Source organism: Callithrix jacchus, chromosome 9, assembly GCF_049354715.1.
Source record: "Callithrix jacchus isolate 240 chromosome 9, calJac240_pri, whole genome shotgun sequence".
Taxonomy (NCBI): Eukaryota; Metazoa; Chordata; class Mammalia; order Primates; family Cebidae; genus Callithrix; species Callithrix jacchus.
The window spans coordinates 9,414,840-9,439,113 of record NC_133510.1 but is presented as its reverse complement, the minus strand read 5'-3'; the positions used below and the strand labels follow the sequence as shown (position 1 = coordinate 9,439,113).

At 43.4% G+C, this 24,274-nt stretch overlaps 1 protein-coding gene across 4 annotated transcripts in view; it reads right to left on the bottom strand.

Annotated features, from left to right (window-relative positions):
* GRIN2B (glutamate ionotropic receptor NMDA type subunit 2B) overlaps nt 1–24,274 on the bottom strand; it is a 435,739-nt gene that overhangs the window by 287,729 nt on the left and 123,736 nt on the right. For all 4 annotated transcript variants that reach the window (XM_035255286.3, XM_054237957.2, XM_035255288.3 and 1 more), the window contains exon 3: nt 21,358–21,786. In XM_035255286.3, the coding sequence (XP_035111177.1) occupies nt 21,358–21,768 (411 nt within the window). In that variant the 5' untranslated portion in view covers nt 21,769–21,786. The remainder of the gene's footprint in view (nt 1–21,357; nt 21,787–24,274) is intronic.

The window sequence follows — 24,274 nt, the reverse complement described above, 5'->3', positions numbered from 1 at the left end:
CACATTCCCCCGGAAGCCACGAAGGGTCCAGAAACAGTGAATGACAGGGGGGAATGAATGAGAAGACATATTTGTGAAGGCAGTAAAAATTCAGTGAGGGGTGAGAAATGAGAAAGCTGGAGAGTGAAAAGAAGAAAATGTTTGAGAGGAACATGGAAAGAGAAGCACAAAATTGGGAGAAAGAAAGGGAGGAAGCCAGGCGCAGTGGCTCACGCCTGTAATCCCAGCACTTTGGGAGGCCGAGGCAGGTGGATCACGAGGTCAAGAGATCGAGACCATCCTGGTCACCTGGTGAAACCCCGTCTCTACTAAAAATACAAAAAAAAAAAAAAAAAAAAAAAATTAGCTGGGCATGGTGGTGCGTGCCTGTAATCCCAGCTACTCAGGAGGCTGAGGCAGGAGAATTGCCTGAACCCAGGAGGCGGAGGTTGCAGTGAGCAGAGATGGCACCATTGCACTCCAGCCTGGGTGACAAGAGCGAAACTCCGTCTCAAAACAAAAAAAAGAAAGGGAGGATTCCTAGGAACATTGGTAAAAATAAAAAACAATTAAGAAGAAAAGCAGTATAACTAAACAGACCCAGGAGTGAGAGAGGAAGAGAAAGAAGTACAGGCAGAAGAAGGCTAAAAGGCTAAACACGAATCACAGTTAATATTGTTTTCCGTTTTGCAAAGCTAAGGAAACTGAGGCACAGAAGAGGTAAGTAGGCTAAGAACACAGAACTAATAAGGAAGAGCCACAATCAGTCCAGGTCTGCCTGGGCCTGAATTCTATCTACTATATTGAGCTCAAACTCTTTTTCAACTTTTAAAATTATAAAATGTCAGTCTATAATGGTCTCCAAACAAAATGTTTAATCTAAAAAATTGTATTATTCCTGATATCTCTTATCAATAAATTAGCCACAGCTTGTCACCCAGACCCCTACTGTGACCAAGGGTATGAATGGAGAAGGCGGCTGCTGGAGGGCATCTCTGATGTGGGATGGAAGAGCACTTACAAGGTCCCACGGAGATAGGACATATGTCGTTGGGTGGCCTCATTACATGCTAAGTTCTAACCAACTGAACCAACTGGCCTCAGATGATGAAGCTAATGGTTGACAGCTCCAAAAATCAAGAGCAGACCACCTGGGAGCTTTTAAGTATGCCAGGCCCAAAGGCAGGCCAAGGAGGGGCCTCGGCACTGACAGGATAAAGTACGACGATGGCTGTGTGTACCAAATAAGGTAGAAACCACGTGGAACAGTGGGTCACAGGAGATGGGGGAGAGGACAAGGTGGGGGAAGGGCAGAGAGCCATGAACCAGAGATGAAATGTTGGGGAGCAGAGCAAGGAGGGAAAGGAGGACAGAGAGAAGCGGCGATCGGAGAAGCCAAGAGGGGAAGAAACAAAGAAGAATGTGCACACGGGCAGGCTGAGATGAGTTCATGAGGGCAGCGAAAGGTAGCTGAAGGTTTTTAGTGCAGAAAGTAGGGTTCAGCCCTCTCTGCAGTGCGGATGGTCAAAACAGTCTAGAAGTCATCACAGTTCACAAATTTTTGTGGATTCCCTCCTCTGCCTGATTCTCTTCTACTTCCTAGAAGCAGGTCCTGAAGTCATTCTGCCTTAATAGACAAAATGCTCTCCAGGCTCCAGAGCAGGTCTGGCCTGCCCCCTGCTCAGCTGAGGACAACTGACACCCTCCTCAAGCAGCTGCCTTTCAGGGTTTCTGTTTGCAGCAAGGTGTCCCAGCAGAGCTACCCCTCGTGCTAGGATTGGCGAGGTGCCCCACAAATGACGGGATCTGTGGCCCTTCAGTTTAAAACACATATTTCCCTAGTGGCCCAACAGGGTTTCTGAAATTCTACTATTACAAACTTCTTCCACTGAATTAGAATACAAATGCTCCTGGGGAAGGAAACCCATTAGTTGCTCTTGTCAGTTTGGACCCCAGCAAGGACTTAGAGTTACAGACTGTAAGGAGAAAATTCTGGGGCCACATGGAGGACAGACCCAGGACTGAATCAAACAGTACTTCTTGGAGAAGCCCCAGCAGTGCCAGGAGCAGGGGGAAACAGGAAGAGAGCCCTCCGGGCGGCCAAAGGGCAGAAAGAAGGCACCGGAGGACTAGAGGTAGGAGCTGTCAAAGGACGGAAAAGAACATAAAAAAGAAAGGAAGAAATAGTTAAAAGTACTCTCTTCCAACTGCCTAACTTTTCCCTGAACTGACCATCAAGATCAAGATGATAAAGTGGCTGCTACTTGGAAGTTCCAGAAACACGGAAAAAAACCCTTTTCAAGCCCTAATTCTTCTTCCCGCAGACAAAAAAAAAAAGAAAGAAAAAAAAAACAGTTCCAGATACTTGCACCTCTTAACATCATCAGAAGCCCCACCTACGATGACTAGTTAGCTTCTCTCTTGAATACCACAGAGCACAAGAGTGGAATACATCACCGTGAGAGAAAGTGCCCTTCTCCCAGAGCATCTAGAAAGCTGAACGGTGTCCTTATCCCCCTCTCTGCTTTGCTGAGTAGTTTTCATAACGGTCACTGAACCGGTTTCCCTTCTGGAAGAACTGAAATGATACCAGTAACTACTCACAGGATCCATTGACCAGTGAGACTTCCCCTTGGGCACAGAGATTGCAGGATCAGACAGAAGTTCCATAACCCCAAATAGTAGTTTCCTCGGTAAAATTAGTCACCAGTTTGTTCTTGGAGAACAACAGGGATGACACATCAGGGCATTCACAAGAAAATTAACCCTATTTTTTAGCCTCTTCTGATACAGATGGGCTGGTGAGATGCTGGGAAAATGACATGGCGGGCAGGCAAGCAGGACGAGAAGTAGGACTCCGGCCACTGCTGTCTTTCTGCCCTGCAGAACAGCCCTGTCCTGAGTCCTGCTGCTCAGCCAGTCCCTGTATTTGGCCTGAGCAAAGCTTCTGTGGCCTACATGAGTATAACTGGACCTACTGTCGTCACAGCCATTAGGCAACGTCGGGCGATGCTGGTCTGAGCCCGCTCCCCTGCTTCTCTCCTGCTTGGTTCCAGCAATTGTTGCACTCACACTTCTTGCCCCAGTTCCCCGATTCTGGGGCTCTGACTCCAGGCTTCAGACTTTAATTCCGGTTTTTAGTATCAATGCTGGCTTCTAGAGCCATTCATCCAGAGGAGAAGATCCTCTATGATCTCCATTTAGAGGGGCAGTGGGGGAAAGGTTCTGACAGAGACTCCAGGCAAGCAGCCAGCCAGGGCCTAGGGGAAGATAATTATTCACAGGATCACAGATGTTAGAGATGAAAAGAACTTGCAAATACACGTCTCACTCATCCATCCCACCTTGTAATGTAGGTCCTTTTCCAAGAGCATATGGCCTGTTCCCATCTGATTTCAAAGAATCTATCATTACCGAAAATACATACTGAGTGCACCTCGTGCTCTGTGTTGTCCCAATCATGAGGGGTGGAAGCCAAGGGGCTCTCTTCCTCTGGAAAGGGCTCGAACACTGTGTGATGAATTTACCTCCCTCATGCATTGCTCGAGCCCACCTACCTATCTGTCCCATCATGCTCACATAGATATGTTCCAAACACCTGAATACATCTCTTGCAGATAAGTAAGCCTCTGATTATCATGGAAAAATAACAGGGACAGTAGATGCTGAAGGCCCAGCAATGGGAGGCACTGTGGGAGGGTGCTGAGGGGGACAATGGAAGCAGCCTTTGGGCACCACCCCCAATGACTGGTAAGGATTTTGGTCTGAAGTAAAAGCAATCACAGCTGATTCTCTAAGACCATTCAAGAAGTCAGAAGGAAAAGACTGCTCTGAGACCTATCACCATCCAGGAGAGTTAGGCGAAGATGCTCACTTCCTTATCAACGTCTCATTTACTGAGATGGAATTCTAGACTTAGACTGATGTGCATTCGATTTCATTTTCTCCTCACACACACCAAGGTAGAGAAAAAAATTCCCCTAATCCCAGTATTAGTGAAGAGTTTCATCTGATCCAGGATCAAATCCTGGGGCATCCAGTTAAAAGCGTTCTGGGCCTGAAGGTCTCAGGTCCAGTCTTGACCAGAGTCTAGAGTTTGGAAATAATTGGAGCTCCCACGCAGCTGCAGTCACAGGCCCCATCAGACTGGGGGTGGACCTGACAGTTTTGCCCACCCCTACATCCTGTCTCCTTTCAATCTCTTTCCCTTTCTACTTCTTGTCTTTCATCCCACTCTTGTCTCTCTCTTGGCTCTTGTTCTGAATATTTAGGTCTTAATCAAGGTCAACTGGGTAAGGGAGGAAATCAACTTTGCCAGACTCCTGTTAGCCCCTGTTGGGATATCTGGGATACCCTACTGCTACAAGGCTAAATGCTCGCTGTCCCATGAAGGCTGAGTAAATAAAAGGGTTCAAAGTAAAGTATACTGGTGAAACCCATGGGCTTCGCTGCCCTTTAGATAAGGGTTCCAGTTTCCATACTGTCATGAATAGTGTGGGCCAGTTGCTTCCCTTTCTGATTCTATTTCTTCATTTATAAAAGAAGAATCCTATGACTGCCTAACCCCCCTTTGAAGGTTAAATTGGCTCAAAGCACCATTTCATATAAAGAGCAGCACCAGAAATGCAGTAGGCACTTAGTTTCCTTAAGGGGGAATAAAATGAAGCGGACTTCTTCTGAAACTCCGAATTTGGCCCATCCTACTCTCCTCCCAACCAGGGCAAATCCAGGATTGAAAACATATCTAAAAGAGTATGTTCATCAATTCCAGGTGAAGACCCTTAGGAGCCTGCGCTCCAGCTGAATATCAGAGACGAGGGGGTTGCTGAACTGGCATCTGACGGCGGATTTCATCATCCCTGACTCCACTGACTCTTTGTCATTCCCTTCTGTTTTCCTTTCCTTTCCTCATCTCATTTAGCTTCTTCTCATTTTTCTCCAACTCTTCTTTCTCCTTCTTAATCTTTGGTAAGCATTCACTCAACGGCATTGCCCTGGAAACGATGAGGAGAAAGCTCCAGAGCCTGACCTGTCACGGACTTTCAAGAGTCTAACCTAAACAACACGACATGTTCTGCTCACCGGTGGTTCTCAAACTGGGAAGTTTATAAAAACAGTAATTAGGAGGGCTTTGCTCTATTAAATCAGAGTCCTCGGGTATGAGGCCAGATAATCTATATTAAAATAACGATAATAAAATAAAATCTCCCCTGTTGATTTCAAACTCCAATCTGTTTAACCACTACCATACAGTAAAATCAACTATAAATTCTACCAAGCTCCTTTCTCTTTCTTGCTATTTTTTTAACTCCTTCATTCTCACCATCCCCTGATTATGTCAGACTATTTTGCTTTTTGAGAATTTATAATACCTGCTTTGATATAGGAAATGAGAATACAGGAATGGTAAGTATAAAAGGCAAAGAGGAGGAGGCTGAGGCAGGAGAATTGCCTGAACCCAGGAGGCGGAGGTTGGAGTGAGCCGAGATCGCACCATTGCACTCCAGCCTGGGTAACAAGAGCGAAACTCCATCACACAAAAAAAAAAAAGGCAAAGAGGCTGGAAGGAGATAGAAAGAGTATGCAGACAGTGGGTCCATGAAGGCAAAGAAGTGGAGCAATGCAGATGGAAGACAGCAGAAATAAGAGAAGGCAGAGGAGGTGGGGTGGGGGGGAGGGTGGAAGCAGCATGCAGAAACCACAGTGCAGCCCGGCTTCCCAGGAAGCCTGTTGCCCTAGCAACATGATGCTGAAAGGTTAAAGGCTGCTGCTCTCTACAACTCTGGACTACATGTTGCCAAGGCAACAGAAGGCATCCAAGACACACGGTGGCAGGCCATGAGGACTTGGTGGTGTGCCAGGAATCCTCAGCTCAAGGCAGGCTACACTGGCTAGCTGCACCATTGTGCTACCTTCCACTCTCAACCCATACCTCAAAAGCTCACCCCAGATGCAGCATTCCCTGTAATACTCTTCTCAATGCCGTCACCCCGCTTTGGGAAGAGAAGAAATGATATCCAGCTGCAACTAGGTAGACACAAATCCAGGAATAGTCAAGGGACACTAGCGCATGGAAACTCCAAGAACGCAAAAGGAGCAGCAGTCGTTTCGTTAGAGGACAGTGAGCCATAATGTATCTAACTTCCTCCACTGCTTTGCTAATCGGTTTGCAACTCCGTAAACAAATTTTGTAAAAATAAAACAAAACTAATGCATAGATCTATCAAAAGAAAGGGATACCTTTTCTTTAAAGAGGAACTTATCCTTCAGTACTAGTAGATAACAGAAGCCATTTATTCAAAACCAGGTGTGTATCTGGCAGAGTAATGAGTGACTTAAAAGGTTATTTCATTTAATCTTCGTAATTGTTCTTTGTGGTGGAAGAGTATTAACCACATCAGAGAGATGAGAAAAAAAAAATCACAGCAATTGCACGTGGTAAGAAGTCACCAGGCTCTGAAAGGTGGAACCAGAACTCAAAATGGCTCCATGGTATATGCTCCATCCACGATTCTACACGCCACTATCTGAAAAGACACCATATCAGGTAACACAGCCCACTTCGTACACCCAGAATGAATAAAAAACACCACCATGCCTGCGTGCCTGTAGTCCCAGCTACTCGGGAGGCTGAGGCAGGAGAATTGCTTGAACCCAGGAGGCGGAGGTTGCAGTGAGCCGAGATCGTGCCATTGCACTCCAGCCTGGGTGACAACAGCGGTACTCCATCTCAGGAAAAAAACAAACAAAAACAAACACCATGCCAAGACCTGAGGTCCTGTATCAGCCAACTCCAGAGCAGCTCCTCACCTCAGCTGTATGTGCCCTCCTATTACACATCAAGAAACAACAGCAACAAAAACACTCTCCCACTTCAAGGTTGTTACACCTGCTGTTCTCTCTGCCAGAATGCTGCCCCTCAGCTCTTCGCGCGTTTGGTCCTTCTCATCATGCAGATCTTAAGGGCTAGCTCCTCTGCGGCCTTCCCCCAACAACCCTGACTCAAATAGCTCACCGGACTCTTCCTGCTACTTTCATTAAAGCAATCGCCACTATCCAAAATAATACTGTTTAATTGATGTGTCTGTTTATTGTCAACGCTCCCTGAGAATACGTCTCTCTTACTGACCACATCTCCAGGACCTCAGTACCCAGCAGATCAAAGATTTTTTTGTGAATAAATAAATAATCACTGAGAAAATATGTTGTTTGCTAGAGGAAGTTTCAAAATCTCTCCTCACTACCTTTGGGAACTTAACTGGGTGATATCTTGACGATGAGCACGTCATACGAATCGCATATGTTTATTTTCCAAAATATTTCAAACTGCTTCTTTCTGCTTCCTCTTTTGAAAGAGCGTTAATCAAGTCGGGACTATCACTGGCACTTAAATATTCTGCATGATGAAACTCTTGCTCTGCTACCTCAGATGGCACCCCTAACCTGAAGCAGGCCTTTTGCCATGTCTGTATGCTAAAAATAAAGTGGACACAAATGTGGTAACTCCAGCTGCAAGTGCCAGGTTGCTGATTGCTGGTATCTGGCCCTCATATCTGTGAGGAAGCGAAAGGTGATGGAGCCAGCAGCCCAGAGAAATGTAGGAACGTATTTGCCAGTAACCAGAGAGATTAACCTATCAGCCATTTTCATTTGTGTTTAAAACACTTTTCTCTTAATTGAAACTGACATCTGCTACCCTGAAATTATTAATCTGTCCATATATTAAATAAATATATATTAAGGGCTTATTCTGTGCCAAGCTATATATTAGGTTTTGAAGATACAAAAATGCTAAAGACCTAGTCCTTGCCCTTGTAAAGTCTGTAGTCTAGCAGGATAGAGAACTAAAAAAAAAAAAAAATGACTACCATTACTTACAGTTGTGTTATGGACTATAAAATGTATGCAATGAAAAGAAATAAAGGGAAAAGAAACAGGAGCTTTGAAATGAGGGCAGAGAAGGAAAAATATCTAAGGGCATGAGGACCTCGGGTCAGGAGGACAACCCTGGATGAGATGTACCACCTGGGCCCTGGAAAGTAGGAAAATATCAGCACCACACTTAAACACACACACGCACATGCACAGAAAACAAGAAGCAGACCAGGTGCGGTGGCTCACGCCTGTAATCCCATCTCTATGCAAGGCCAACCGAGGCGGGCAGATCAAGAGGTCAGGAGTTTGAGACCAGCCTGGCCAACATGGTAAAACCTCATCTCTACTAAAAATACAAAAAATAGCTGGGCGTGATGGCGGGTGCCTGTAATCCCAGCTACTTGGGAGGCTGAGGCAGGAGAATTGTTTGAACCCGGGAGGCAGAGATTGCAGTGAACTGAGATTGTGCTATTGTACTCCAGCCTGGGCGACAGGGCAAAACCCTGTCTCAAAAAAAAAAAAAAAAAAAAACAAGCAGCAGAAACAAAACAGAGTGAGGAGTGCAGAAAGGGAAGTACAGTGCTAAAAGACAAACTTCACCGTGCCAGTCCCACCGAGGGCATCAGCAGTGGAACAGCTAAAGGAAACACTGACACGTCACCCTTCAGCATTGTGGCAGGCCTGGGGTGAACCCGAAAGAGCATCACCTTTGGAAAGAACACCCCAACTAACTGTCCAGTGACCGCAGAGCTAGGTGAGTTCAAGATCATACTGTTGATGGCCTGTGTTTCTGTTTACTTCATTCATTTATTCAATGGAGACTTACTGAATAACTCTCATAGACTCATACTTGCTGATTCCTGCCATTTTCCAAACCTTTTCTAGGTACTTTGAACAACCTTACTTAATAATTTTAAGAAATAGGGTCTAGGCCAGGCACAGTGGCTCATGCTTGTAATTCCAGATCTTTGGAAGGCCAAGGTGGGTGGATCACCTGAGGTCAAGAGTTTGAGACCTGCCTGGCCAATATGGTGAAATTTCATCTCTACTAAAAAAAAAAAAAAAAAAAAAAAAAAATACAAAAAACAGGCAAAAAGTAGCTTTGCAAGACGGTACATGCCTGTAATCCCAGGTACTCAGGATGCTAAGGCAGGAGAATCACTTGAACCTGGGAGGCAAAGGTTTCTATGAGAGATCACTCCAGTCTGGGTGACAGAGTGAGACCCTGTCTCAAAATACAAAAAGAAAAACAAAACCAGAAAAACAGAAAGAAATAGGGTCTGTTTGTATTATTATTTTATAGATGAGGAAACTAAGGATTAGAGAAGTTAAGGTATTTTCCAAAGGTCACACAGTAATGGTGACAGAACCAGGAAACGGCTGAGGTGGTGAGATTCCAGACCTCCCGCACTTAACTGTGGTGTGTGTATTCATTTCCTAAGCCCGCAGAAGACTCCGGGGCTCAAAACAACAGAAAAGTATTCTCTCATGGTTCTGAAGGCCAGAAACCTAAAACCAAGGTGTCAGCAGGGTCGCACTCTAGGGTTCTAGGGGAGATTCCTTCCTTGCCTCTTCCAGCTTCTGGTGGCTTTCTTAGCTTGTAGCTCAACAACTGCCACCTCTGCCTCTCTTCACATGGGCTTCTCCTCTGCGTCTGCGTCTTCTCCTCTTCTGTCTCTTATAAGGACATTTGTCACTGAATTTAGGGCCCACCCAAATAATTCAAGATGATCTCATCATGAGATCCCTATGTTAATTACATCTGCAAAGAGCCTTTATCCAAATAAGGTCACATTTACGGTTCCAGGGATTAAGACATGAGCCTATCTTCATGCTACCCACCGCAGTGTGTATAGAGTGCACAATTTAATAACTGTTAACTGTTTAATAAAGGTTAGCTGCTACTATGCACCTGACACTATGTGCTGGGAGGACAAACTTAGTAAAGCATAGCCCTGGCTCACAATGAGCCCACTCTACAGTGAGAGAGACAGATGTGTTAACAAGACAGGTTATAATAAAAGCATGAAGCGGCACAGGTGAAGGGTAAGAAAAGAAATGGCAAATTCCACAATTGCTACAAAAAGAATAAAATACCTAGGAATACAACTCACAAGGAACGTAAGGGACCTCTTCAAGGAGAACTACAAACCACTGCTCAACAAAATAAGAGAGGACACAAACAGATGGAGAAACATTCCATGTTCATGGTTAGGAAGAATTAATATCATGAAAATGGCTATACTGCCCAAAGTAATTTACAGAACCAATGCTATCCCCATCAAGTTACCATTGACTTTCTTCACAGAACTGGAAAAAAACTACCATGAACTTCATATGGAACCAAAAGAGAGCCCGCATAGCCAAGTCAATTCTAAGCAAAAAGAACACAGTGGGGGGCATCACACTACTGGATTTAAAACTATACTACAAGGCTACAGTAATCAAAACAGCATGGTACTGGTACCAATACAGAGATATAGACCAATGGAACAGAACAGAGGCATCGGAGGCAACACAACTTATCTACAACCATACAATCTTTGATAAACCTGACAAAAACAAGCAATGGGGAAAGGATTCCCTGTTTAATAAATGGTGTTGGAAAAACTGGCTAGCCATGTGCAGAGAGCAGAAACTGGACCCCTTCCTGACACCTTACACTAAAATTAACTCCAGATGGATTAAAGACTTAAACATAAGACCCAACACCATAAAAACCTAAAAGAAAATCTAGACAAAACCATCCAGGACATAGGAGTAGGCAAGGACTTCATGACCAAAACACCAAAAGCATTGGCAACAAAAGCCAAAATAGACAAATGGGACCTAATCAAACTCCACAGCTTCTGCACGGCAAAAGAAACAGTCACTAGAGTGAATCAGCAACCAACAGAATGGGACAAAATTTTTGCAGTTTACCCATCTGACAAAGGGCTGATATCCAGAATTTACAAAGAACTCAAACAGATTTACAGGAAAAAAACAAACAAGCCCATTCAAAAATGGGCAAAGGATATGAACAGACACTTTACGAAAGAAGACATATATGAAGCCAATAATCATATGAAAAAATGCTCATCATCACTGGTCATCAGAGAGATGCAAATCAAAACCACATTGAGATACAATCTCACGCCAGTTAGAATGCTGATCATTAAAAAATATGGAGACAACAGATGCTGGAGAGGATGTGGAGAAAAAGGAACACTTTTACACTGTTGGTGGGAGTGTAAATTAGTTCAACCATTGTGGAAGACAGTGTGGCGATTCCTCAAGGCCTTAGAAATAGAAATTCCATTTGACCCAGCAATCCCATTACTGGGTATATATCCAAAGGACTATAAATCATTCTCCTATAAGGACACATGCACACGAATGTTCATTGCAGCACTGTTTACAATAGCAAAGACCTGGAACCAATTCAAATGCCCATCGATGATAGACTGGATTGGAAAAATGTGGCACATATACACATGGAATACATGCAGCAATCAGAAATGATGAGTTTGTGTCGTTTGTAGGGACATGGATGAATCTGGAGAACATCATTCTCAGCAAACTGACACAAGAACAGAAAATAAAATACCACATATTCTCACTCATAGGCGGGTGATGAAAAATGAGAACACATGGACACAGGGAGGGGAGTACTAAACACTGGGGTCTACTGGGGGGAAAAGGGGAGGGTCAGTGAGGCGGGGGGAGCTGGGGAGGGATACCCTGGGGAGAAATGCCAAATGTGGGTGAAGGGGAGAAAGGAAGCAAAACACACTGCCACGTGTGTACCTATGCAACTGTCTTGCATGTTCGGCACATGTACCCCAAAACCTAAAATGCAATAAAAAATTTAAAAAGAAAACAATTAAAATTTTAAATTTAATCACTTAAAAAAGAAAAAAAAGAAAGAAATGGCAAATTCAATGAAGATGGGAGTCAGAAGAGGGTGCCCAGAAGAAATGGCAGGAATTCTTCGATAAAATGAATAGGCATTTTGGGGTGGGCAAGGAAGAGGACTTCTAAGAGGAGGCCGCGGCACAGACAAAAGCATAGAGACGTAAAACAGTCAGAACCATTTGGGGAGCTGTAAATAATTTATGTGGCCTGACATCGCTGCTCAAGGGCAGGGAGGTTAAGAGAAATCCTGGAGAGGTAGCCTGGGAGCAGATTAAAGACGACACTGCATTCCAAGCTGAAGGAAGCCAGGGCACTTAAGCAAAAAGTAATAATCAGATCTGAGTTGCGAAAGAATCACAGGTAAGTGTCCACGTGGCAGCGCAGACAAGACAGAATGAGTGCCAGCCCTTGGGTCATCGCAGTGTGCATGGAGTTGAGGGAACCAATTGAAGCTGCAAAGAAGGTGGCACTAACGAGGCCCCATTACTGTTGGAGAAGAGAGGGCTCTAAGCTGATCCCCAGACTGAGAAATAACTCCCCCTTTAGAACCCTTGGTTTCTACAGTGCTTCCCTTTCCTTGCTCTTCTTGTTCACATCTTATCTGTCTGATAATTTTGTCTTGGCTCCTTTGTCATCTGCACCTTGCACCTCCCCTGGCCATCCCTCACATGGTGGTGCAGCCAGGGTTCTGGCCTTGACCCACTTCTCTCCTCATTCCACTGCTCCCTCTGAGCCATCTCATCTACTGTCACGGTTTCAGCTATCCTGTCCCTGCAAATGAGGCTCCCAGCTCCAGGTCCAGTCCAAATCACTCTACCTCCAGGCCCAAATCCAAGTCCTTACTGGCCATTTCCACCTATATGACCCACCCACGTTCTAAAGTCTATGCATTCTCATTGCTGCTGTCACCAAATCTGTGACAAATCTAATTACTCTTGTCATCATAATTTTTGTGACTAGCACTAAAAGGGTCAACCGTGTTCAGTGCTGCAGAAGGTCAAGAACAACTTGAAAAGTCCATTGGATTTGGCACTTTGGAGAAGTGAGAGATGAGGAAGTGCAAAAGGCAATTTCAGACTACCCTTTAAGGAGATGAACTGTGAAGAGGAGGAGACAAGGAGGAAGAGTGAGCGCTAAGGAAAGCTTTCATGTTTGTTTAATAAGATGAGAGTGATTTGAGCACATTTATGGGCCGCAGTGATAACTGGTATTTTGGTTGCACAACTGATATTTTGGGTAAGACCATTCTTGACAGTGGGGTGCTAACACATGTATTACAGGCCACTTAACATGCCTGTTCTCTAAGTTCTGAATGCCTGTGGAGCGCACGCGTGCGTACACACACACACACACACACACACACACACACATTATTATGACCTCCAAAAGTCACCCCCATACATTTCCAAACATCTTCTAGGAATCTCTAAAAAGGAAGATACCAGTAAAGAGGAATAAGTTGATAGTTAAGAAAAAAAGGAAATGACTGGTGAACGAAGATCAGAGTTCTGAAGGACTTTTTGAGAAGACTGGACTAAGGACACAAAAGAGGGTTTGGTGTGAGACAAGGGAGATGCAGGATGTTTGGGCTTTGACTCATACAGGCATTGGTTGAATTCCCAGGACGTCACTTCCTCTGAGACACACTGTCTGTAGACTACACTGTCTGTTGACTGGCCCCAAAGCCATTCCCACCCCTTCCCACCTTGTCACCTCCACCAGGGAGACTTGCAACACCCACAGAGTTGCCCATGTCACGTTGTCTGGACTCATGAAATCAAGGATGCGGGGAAGACTTTTTCTAATCCAATATCGACCCACTGCTTTTTCCTTCGTTAAGTATGAGCATGATGGATGACTAAAGCTGGGGCAGCCACCTTCCAACCATGACAAAACACCAGGAGAACCCCAGATGTCACCCCTGACATCACTGAGCCACTGCACCACCCCCAGCAGCCTCTGTCTCCAGACTCTTTGTTCTGAGACACCCACAGACTCATTTGTTTAAGCCACTGTGAGCAAATCACTACCTAAAGGTCTTGGGCCACAGAGTTAACCTCTCTGATGTATAGTTTCCTCTAGAGATAAAATATGTACTTCCTAAATTCAATGAAAATATTAAATGAGAAAACATATAAGGTGACTAGCTCACAGTTTGCCAAAAATAAATGATCAATCGTTGTTAGTCTTCCTCATCATAACCTCATAATTTACAATAATTAGATCTTTATGTAAAACAGAATTATAGCAATAAACAATTATTGTACTCAGAAAGACAGAATAAAAATAACCACCTTTAGTGTTACTCTCCTGCATGCTAGACCCTTAAATTACAGAATCAAAATACAATTTTCAATAAAATGTAGATCTAACAATAAGACAAAAAGAATCACAAAAGTCTCAGAAAGAGGAACAAGAATATACTCTTGGTATAAAAACCGTAATTCAACCTTTTCAGCAACATCAACGTAATGTAAAATTGGTTGGCAATGTTTAGGAAATTTACATTTCCTTGTCTCTATGACATTTTGCTACTTCTTACCTAGTACCATTAATATTTTCTTCAAGTAATAATTCACTCTTTTAAACATAGCAACACTTCCAAATCTGAGTGACTCTGATTCAAACACTATTTTATTCTGCTGGTTTTTTTTGAGACAGAGTTTCGCTGTTGTTACCCAGGCTGGAGTGCAATGGCGTGATCTCGGCTCAGCGCAACTTCCGCCTCCTGGGTTCAGGCAATTCTCCTGCCTCAGCCTCCTGAGTAGCTGGGATTACAGGCACGCGCCACCATGCCCAGCTAATTTTTTGTATTTCTAATAGAGACAGGGTTTCACCATGTTGACCAGGATGGTCTCCATCTCTTGACCTCATGATCCACCCGCCTCGGCCTCCCAAAGTGCTGGGATTACAGGCATGAGCCACAGCGCCCGGCCCTATTCTGCTGTTTTTAAAAATTGACCTGGACTTCTCTTCCACACTGATATCCTATGTGCACCAGTTTGTTGAAATCATCTCGTGTCTCTGCTTTGAAAATCCTGATAAGTTCTGATCAAGTCACAATCAGCAATGGAATCACCAAGTAGCTACCGAGCTATTGCTTATCCACCGTGTCTAAATGGAAGCATGTTGACATCCCCAAATCGTCTCTTTCTGTTAATAGGAAAAATTAGAATACACTTTCCTCAAATGATTTAGGACAAGTTTGGTTTTTAAAAATGCAAGATGGCATATACTGAGCGTCAACTGTCTACCATGCAGTGGGTTCACTGCATCACGAAGCTTGCTACTCTCTGTGAGCTGGGTGTTATTTTTGTTTCCACTTTACAGACAGAGATTTTGAGGCGCAGAGAGTCTGAATAGTCCAGCTAATAGACACACAGCACAGCTGAGAATGGGTAGAGCTAAAGCCCATTGGCTCCAAAGTTTGCATTCTCTGCTTATGCTGCTGCCTTCTCTTAGACACCAGCACGTCCCTGGAAAATGTATGACAAGTGATGGCTGCTGTATTTCTTTCCAGGACCAAGTGCCTGTATTTCTGTGAATGTCAAAGCAATTTCTGGGCTTAATTGAACACTGCACCTAAAGAAAATCCTAGCTCCATTTTTTAAAGACAGGATGTGCTGGCCAACAGGAAACACATTTCACAGAAGCGGGTGGAAAGAGCCAGCCAGACAGAGCTGTAGCACTGCCCACCAATCTTCCCCCGAAGTAGAGTTCAAGGAAGTAGGGAACATTGAGAGAAGAAACTGAACTCCAGGTAATTTACCCTGGCTCACTGTGTGGACTGGGAAAAAGTTTTAAAGTCAAGCACATCTGAATTCAGATTTCTCTCGCACTGTGGTTCCAGACGTGTGACTTTGGTCAATGTACGTAAACGATCCCTGATTTAGTTTCCCCATCAAGAGAGAAGAAATACTACTACTTCCCTCGTGAGACTGCATGAGAGTTAAAATGCTCATTAACATCATGCCTGGTTCAAAGCGGACATATTAGGTTAGTTTGTTTTCCGCTCACTTTTCCTACCTCTGTATCTTGATACCCCTCATCTGAGAAATGCCATAGCACTACAGTTTGCTCCCAAAGTATTCTGTCCCAGGGACTATCACAGACAACTACAAGCCAAATAACAATCTGAGAGACACCAGAAATTAGTGAAGAAACGTAGGGTAAGGTATGAGTCACATGTAGCAATCTTGGTTTCAAGATTACGTTGGACATGCAAATCCAGATGAGCCAAGGGAAGACAAGAGTCTGTTCCCAGTGTCACACACCACTGCTGGCCCATCTACTCTCCAAACTAATTGTCATTAAGTAAGTGGGGATAGAAGATAGGGGAAGTGGGGAAGAAGATGAAGCCAAAAAAGAATAGGGCCAGCTTCCTAACCCCAATTAGATTGCAAAATGTGGCTCTCAGTACAGAAAATGAGAATGCTATTGAAAGCATCCATTCCCAAAGAAGTAATCTATTATTTATTTATTTGTTTTTCTTTTTCTTTTGAGGCAAAGTCTTGCTCTGTCACTCAGGCTGGAGTGTAATGGCACAATCTCAGCTCACTGCAACCTCCGCCTCCCAGGTTCAAGCAATTTTCCTACCTCAGCCTCCAGAGTCGTTGTGATTATAGGTGTGTACCACCACACCTGGCTAATTTTTGTATTTTTAGTAGAGACGAGGTTTCACCATGTTGGCCAGGCTGGTCTCGAGCTAATTTAAGGTGATCTGCCCACTTCGGCCTCCCAAAGTGCTGGGATTACAGGTGTGAGCCACGGCATCAGTCCCTCAAAGAAGCAATTTAGAAAGGAAAAAATCATAACAACAGATTCCACTGTAAGAATATTTTTGCATGTCCTCGAAGGAGGAGTAAGAGAAAGAATGTAATGCACATTTCAGCTGCCATGCTATGCCCTGATCAGCGCGTCCATTTCCAGGCCCTGATTTTTCACTCAGCATACGTTTTTCTTCCCCATTCCTGTGGTATTAGAGATTGTATCTTGCATCCTTTCACCTGCTCCTACTGTCCCTTCTACCTTTCTGCTTTTCTTCCTACTTTCTGGCCAAGCCATTTTCATTAGTTCTAATGCCAAGGACAAAATAGTTGTCATTGACTCTATCATTGCCTATCACTACTCCTTATTTCCCTCGCCTACAATGTCTGTTTACCACAGTACAGCTCTAAAATCTCCCACATATTTTATTTCATTTTATCTTCAAAATGTAAGGTGTGTAAGGCAGAACACAAAATTTATGTCTCATACACTACAAACTGAGCATCATGTAGTATAAGTAACGTGTTTGCCCACATTTTCGAAACTCATCAGAATGGAGACAAAAATTCAGGAATGTACAATTCTTAGTCCAATGTTTCGTGAAGCAGAATTGTACAACAGAAAGCATGGGTTTCAAAATAGGTATTCCTGAGATTTGAATTCTAGTCCCATTGCTAACAGTGTGCTGTGATATCCCAGATTAGTTACTTAATGTTTCTAAGCTAAAATCTGAAAACCCAGGGAAGATTTCAGACAATCAGTAGCAAAACCTCCTAGAAAGAAATGGAGATATACCTAGTTCCAGTTCATCATTCAGATTCAGATGGGCATCTTAAATCCTGGATCTCAGGGAGAATAAAAGCAATTATAACAAGGCAAAATAAAATAGGCTCTTTATACTCAGGTGGGGAGCTGCCAAAAAGCACCTCATACATTTTTAAACATTCACCGTTACTATTCTAAACACTATTCCGTTACAAGCACCTAGGAATTCTTTCCAGGTTAGAGATTTTCTTTAAGGGACTACGCCCTTTGTGGCTTCAGCAGGTTTCTACACTACTTGTGAGCCTCAGCTTCCCTGGTGAGGTGAGACCAAGACTCCCAACCTCACGCTTCAGAGGCTTTCACCAGATTTTCACGTTTCAACCAGATGCTCTTCTTGGGTGGTCTCCAGTTTAGAGCTTTTCCTGCCATTGTCCCTAACACTCTTTGATTCCCATTCTTTTCCTGCATCATGACACATACATCCTCACTTTCTTCAAACTGCTCCACGCAGCCTTCATTCAGCTTTACCTGCTGAACGTTATGCTGGACACTTTAGTGAAGCACTTGCGATGTATCACCTCATTTAATCCTCAACAACCCTGTAATGAATATGTTATTATTCCCATTATACAGGCAAGGAAACCAAGGTCAAGAGTCGGGAACTGGTGACTTGTCCTGATTCCAACATTTAGGAAGTGATGCCTGAATCCAGCCTGGACTCTAAATTCTGATTTTTTTAATAGCCCTACGTGCTAGTCCCCATGCTTCTTTCCACCATAGTATAAAGCTCATTTCCTCTTTGAGAAAGCAGAGGGCTAATTAATGTTTTCACTGATTAATTGGCATATGCAAAAAAAGTGAGCACATGCTATCTGACCAGGTGCTGAACCGCCAAACTGCGTCGGTGCTGTTGTCAAAAGTCTTGGGAACAAAGCTGTCTTTCCCGCATCAAAAACTTCTTGAATACAGATTTTATCCCTGCAATGCAATCTTCCAGAAGAGCGCTTACTAAGTGGGTTTCATTGGAAATAAACTAACGACCAAAACCTAAGTTAAAACAGACCGGCAATGACCTGTCTCTGAGAAGGGGAGAGCAAAAAGAAGGCTTACCGAGCGGTCATTCTGCAGATGATTACTATTAAGCCTTCGATGTCGCCAAGCACAAGGTCTTAGACTTTCTGCATCAGTTCCACTTTTAAATGGTTTGCCCTATTCCCCTGTTGATTAATGGTTGTCCAACTGTGTGTCCCCAATTCTATGTTTGTAAAATATGGTTATGGTACTTAAAAATAAACTTCTATTAAAAAACAACAAAACTGCCCTTAGTTTTGAGGTGTTTCATTTTTGACACTTGTCCCAAATGCTTTTTTCTCTGAGATATGGGGACTCTTTTTATTTGCCTTCATGCAAATCCGTTAAGCTCCCAACGTTCCTCTGCATGGCTGCTGGGAAGTTTGCTGTGGACACTCCCTGTCCAGGTAGCTCCTGCCACCACCCATTCAGCAACAAACCCCTGGGGCTGAGCCTCCAGCTTTCCATGATCTCCATTAGTAGAACATTTTTCTTTCTTCTTTTCCCTTTTGCTGCTTAGAAACCATTCTTTTCAGGTCCAAAGTCAGATATTTAGGCTATTTTAGAAAAGCATCTAAAAGTCATTGCCCACCTCCTTACTTGGTAGAGAGAAAGACATGATGGAATATTAGGGTGTGGTAGCAATGAAGGCAGGAGCAAGGGGAAAGAAAGTGACCAGAGAAGGTCTCATTATAGTGACCTAGAAGAATTCACTTTACTGGCATCAGTTCTCCTATTCACTCCTAGAAGGCAGTAGCCAGTGGGTCCTCTGTGAAATCATGCTCCACCCAAGTGCTCCACCATTCCACACCCTTGTTATGTCCTCTTGTAGTTAGATTCCAGTATTGCCCGACTCTGAACCACATAATACATTACTTTCAGTCAGAAGACATCCCCCACAATGCTATCTAACAAGGGAGAAAGTGAAGGACAGTGAGATATACGAGACCATAGCCAGTCATTTCCTTGAGAGGCAAGAGCGCACATAGCCTTTGGAGCTAGCAACCAATGTTAGAATCCTGGCTTCCACTTCGGAGCTATAGCATTTTAAATACGCTATTTAACCTCTCTGAGTGTCAGTTTCCCCATCTGTAAGATAAAGATTAAACAATACCACTTGGGTCACTAGGCAGTTAGGAGTATTAAATAAATAGTGCATACAAAGCACTAAGCTCCTGGCATACGGGGAACATTCTCAAAGCCCCTAGGATACATCAGTGAACAAAAAGAGTTCAGTCTCTCCACACGCTCTGCACCATACTTCATATTTGAACATCGATGTTGTGGATGTGTAAAAGGTACCAGAGAGAAGCAATCAGCTAGTCAGGCAAAACCTTTTCTACTGGGGAGAATAATACAGGTTGCACAATAGCCCACATGAGAAAAAAAAAGATTTTTACCTATTGTGCTCTCAAAGTATGCACTTATCTAGATCATTTTAAAATTTGCTTTTATCCATATCAGAATTCTTTTGATGCAAAATTGTGCCCTCAAATTGCCACTGTTAAAGCAAAATTTTCTAAGGACAATCATGTTTAAAGAAAAATCTACCTGAAGGACAACTCAGTAGGCTATGCCAGCCAGTCTACATTTTCCATTTTGCTTATTTTTCCCACTTCCCTTAGCATGGGCTATTTGTGCTGCTGCCTGTTTTCTAACAGCTGTACCTGCACCCACGTAAATGGAAGAATATATTTCTCATATGATACTGGAAACGTCTTTACTCAACACTTTCAACTTGACCTTTCCTAGACTGACGGGAAGCTCTGAAGCAGAAGCTAGTCGTCTCTGCCTGCTGCCGACAGATGGCGGTAGTGGTCATGCAAGGTTCTTTAAGTCTCAACCAAGTCGCTCGGCTGCGGTGGTTGTCACCTAGCCGGGTAGCATGCTTGCGGTGTCTGTGCTAGGTTTTAAGGTGTTTATAAACATTATTAACCTGAAAGCATGTCTTCTAAGTACAAAACTAAAGGCAGTTTTGAGCGTGGTGATAAAAAGTATAAGATGACAATGACAATTGTAAAAACCCAAAGTGATGAAAAATGGTAAACGTAGCACTTGTGGTGAAACAAATTATTCTAAGACACGAACGGCTGCAATGGACAGCACATATGCACTAAGCGCTGTATCCAAGCAATGAACAATAATCAGCAAAGCAAGGAAAATAACTGAATAACTGATAATAACTGAATAACCAGAATAAAACACTTTTTTATGCAGTTAGAAATTAAGCCCCAATGTCAAGTAGCAATTAGCCATATGACAATTAACCTAACGTGAATGCAGGAGAGGCTAGGATTTATTGGAGACTTTAGAGCAGGGGTTGTCAATCTTAACTGCACTCTAGAATCACCTGAGGAGCTTTTACAACTCCTGAAGCCCAGGCCAATAATCAGAATCCCTAAGCATGGGACTCAGGCACCAGCAGTGTTGAAAGCTCTTCAGGTGATTGGAATGTGCATCCAAGATTAAGATCCATTGCCTTCGAAGCTAAGCATGGGGAAAATGAGGTTGCTACAGGTTCCATGGATTGAAATCTATTTGGATGTGCAGATCAATGTGTGTGATAAGCATTAATTCCTTGGCAAAAAAATATTTCCCTATAACATTTGTATCTTCAAGGAGAGAAATCAGCTGCCTCGAGAGATTTTTCTTTTTATAGTCTTGAAAAGAGTATGTGGGAGAACACATATTGCCAAAGAATAACAGAGTATGCCTTTCATATACCTATTTGAAGAAAATGTATCCCAGCGCTACAAGTGTCAACATCCTTTAGTCATTTCAGTGAGTCCATTTACAAACAAGTGGACACATAAACCTTTTCAAAATGATAGAAGCTTCTAGACACCAGCACCTTTTCCTCACTTTCATCTTTAAAAGATACCCACACTCTCAGTGCAATCTGATTACCTTTCATCATTAACGACCAAGTTTTATAGGAAAACAAACACATGGTTTAGCCCTTAGTACAAACCCCAAGCCCTTCTCGCTGCAGCCCCTTTTTACCTTATCTGCCATGATCATAGAGGAGCCCCCGTGGATGCCCAGGATGGGGGTGAGAGTCTGTGCTGAAATGAAATCGAGGATCTGGGCGATGGCTTCCTGGTCTGTGTCATCAGCAAACACCACCCCCTGGATCTTCCTGTCAGACATGAGATCACAAATGCGGGTGATGATGCTCTTTGGGTCGGTCTCATTCATGGCTACCAGCTCCACCCGGGGCACCACGGAGAGGTGGTGGAAATCATCTTTCTCGTGGGCATCCTTGATGGCCACCTCGTCGGAAGTGCCCACGAGGATGACAGCGATGCCAATGCTGGGGGGGCTCTTCTGAGAACGAGCTCTGCTGCCTGACACCGCCAGGACGGCCAACACCAACCAGAACTTGGGAGAACAGCACTCTGCTCTGGGCTTCATCTTCAACTCGTCGACTCCCTGCAGACACAAAGAGACAGGGCATTAACATAAGACCCACACCACGTAAACTGTCTTAGAAGAGGCTAGATACTGCAATTCAAGGACCTTACTTCCTTTCATTGAGCCCCAAACGCAACTCCATCTACCGGCCTACTTTCTTATCTCTGGTATCTGCTCTGCGGAATGAGAAAAAATGAAACTTTCAAAAGCCTCAGAAATCCGTGAGCAAGGCAATAAAAGGTGCTATTGCTATAGTCATTGGCAGCTAGAGACAGACAGAAGAGGAAAAGAGGATGCGAGTGGTCCAGGTGGCCAGGCGAGTCCACACACACGAGTCTCCGGGCACTTGCTGTCGCTGCAGGACTCCTGGCCCTCCTGTTACAGCCACCCTTGAACTGTTGTTGGGCTGAGGGATGGCAACGCCAGGCCAAGTGAGCAGAAAAACGTGCTCAGCAGAGGTGAGCAACCGAACATGGGCTGGACAAACTGGAAGTCGGGGGCTATAGGTACACAAGCCCTGCATTCTCGCTGCCTCATCTTACGTTTGCCTCAATGAGGACAACAGCCAGAAAATTCTTTAGTAACCCCGATAATATCTGGCTAATACTAAATTGCAAAAACAACTGATACATGACCAGTATTTTAAAATCATTGTCTCAGTTGATCCTTATAATAACCCAGCAGGGAATAAAATAAGAAAAACATTATTATCCCCATTTTATAAATGTGGAAGCCAAGCCTCAAAGAAGCTAAGTGTTCTAAGACCATGAACCAATCAATTAAGTGAAATAAACCTGAACCCAGATCTTCTGACTTTCGTATTCCAATTTGTGTTCCATTACCCTACATGGAACTGCCTCTCAGATTACCAGTTATTATACAGAATACATATTACTCCAGTCTGTGTATGCACCAAAATACAGAAACTTAAACAAATACTATTAGCAGCTGAAGTTAGGTTAGAGCCACATTTGAAAACTGTTCCTTTTTCTGACGCCATCCCATAGCTGTGACTTCCCTAAAATGACTGATACATATTTTCATATAATTTATCAGCTTTTACGCACAAAGAACTCCTTCCTTTTTACTTCCACACATGACCCTAAATCTTACTTTATGCACCAGACTAAGGACACAGCGTTCTACAGAATATAAGCCGTGGTCGTCTCTCTTTTTGCTTCTCCTCAGTCTCTAAGAGCTCCTCTTATTTTAATATAACTAGTTCTGCTAATGTTGCTTTATTTTAAACAATCAGTGCTCACTATTCAGGTGATGGCTACACTAATAAGCCCAGCTTCACCACTATACAATATATCCATGTAACAAAAGCACACATGTACTTTTGAATCCATAAAAAAATTAGAAATTGAAAAAAATCATTTATTGTACATCTTTTATATGCTGTACACCGTGTTAGATGTTTCTTCATATATAATCTCTCATATTCATGGACATCCTATAAATTAGACATTTTATTACCATTTCTCAAATAGAAAAGCAGAAGCTCAACACTGTTATGTAATTATCCAAGGTCAATGGCGTTATAACACCAGCATGCCAATACATAAACACAGCATTTTGATACTCCAAGGAAATATTCTACAAATTGTGCCCAGAACCAAAACCAGATTCTCATTTTTCTGCAGAGAGCGAAAGCATGCAACCAAGGATGAAAATGCTGCTTCCGATCTTTTGCTTGTTTCAAATAAAAAGGTGAGAGATTAAAAATCTAAAAATGTTGAGAGTTTAGCTAATTTTAAAAAATCTTAAAAGTAAGGAAGTGTTTGAGATGAGCAGTTAGTCTTGACTACAAAGGACATTAATGATTTGGGAGTAAGATGCTGGGGACATTTTGAGGCTGAAGAAGCACAAAATCCAATCCAGTTCTTGGCAGAAAATATTTTGGAACTCTTACTGGTGTAGTCATCCTTCAACGCTGCCAAGGAGGAGACCTGTATTGATTGCCTTGTCTCTCTCTCGCAAATAAGATGAGTAGCTCAGTGGTTCATGCCTGAGAAAAGTTTACTCCTGACTGTTTTCTGGTCTCTGTGAACACAGGGAATGACTCCACGAGCCCTGGAAACCTCTGCTGATAGGCTGTACTGAATTTAGCAGGAGAACCAGGGCCTGAATTCCTCCTCCTAGAACTTACAGGAAAGCAACACTAGACAGACAATTGAGTAGTACTGATATCCAGAGGAAGACAGAAGGGGTTTACCACAAAGACCTGTGGACAAAATACACACACACACACACACACACACACACACACACACATTCACAATCTGTTCAATTCCAAGGACTGGTTCTCAAAAAAAGCCAAAAGATTCAGCATTTGCCACAACTATAGGCTAACTTCATTCCAATGGTATTCCAACCTACAGTTACAAGTCACTAAATGAGTTTCCTTCACATCTAAAAGTGGCCCACTCTGCCATGACAGTTTATTAACTTTAATGCACTCCACACTCTCCCACTTTGCTGTTTTATTTGCTCTCCCTGAAAT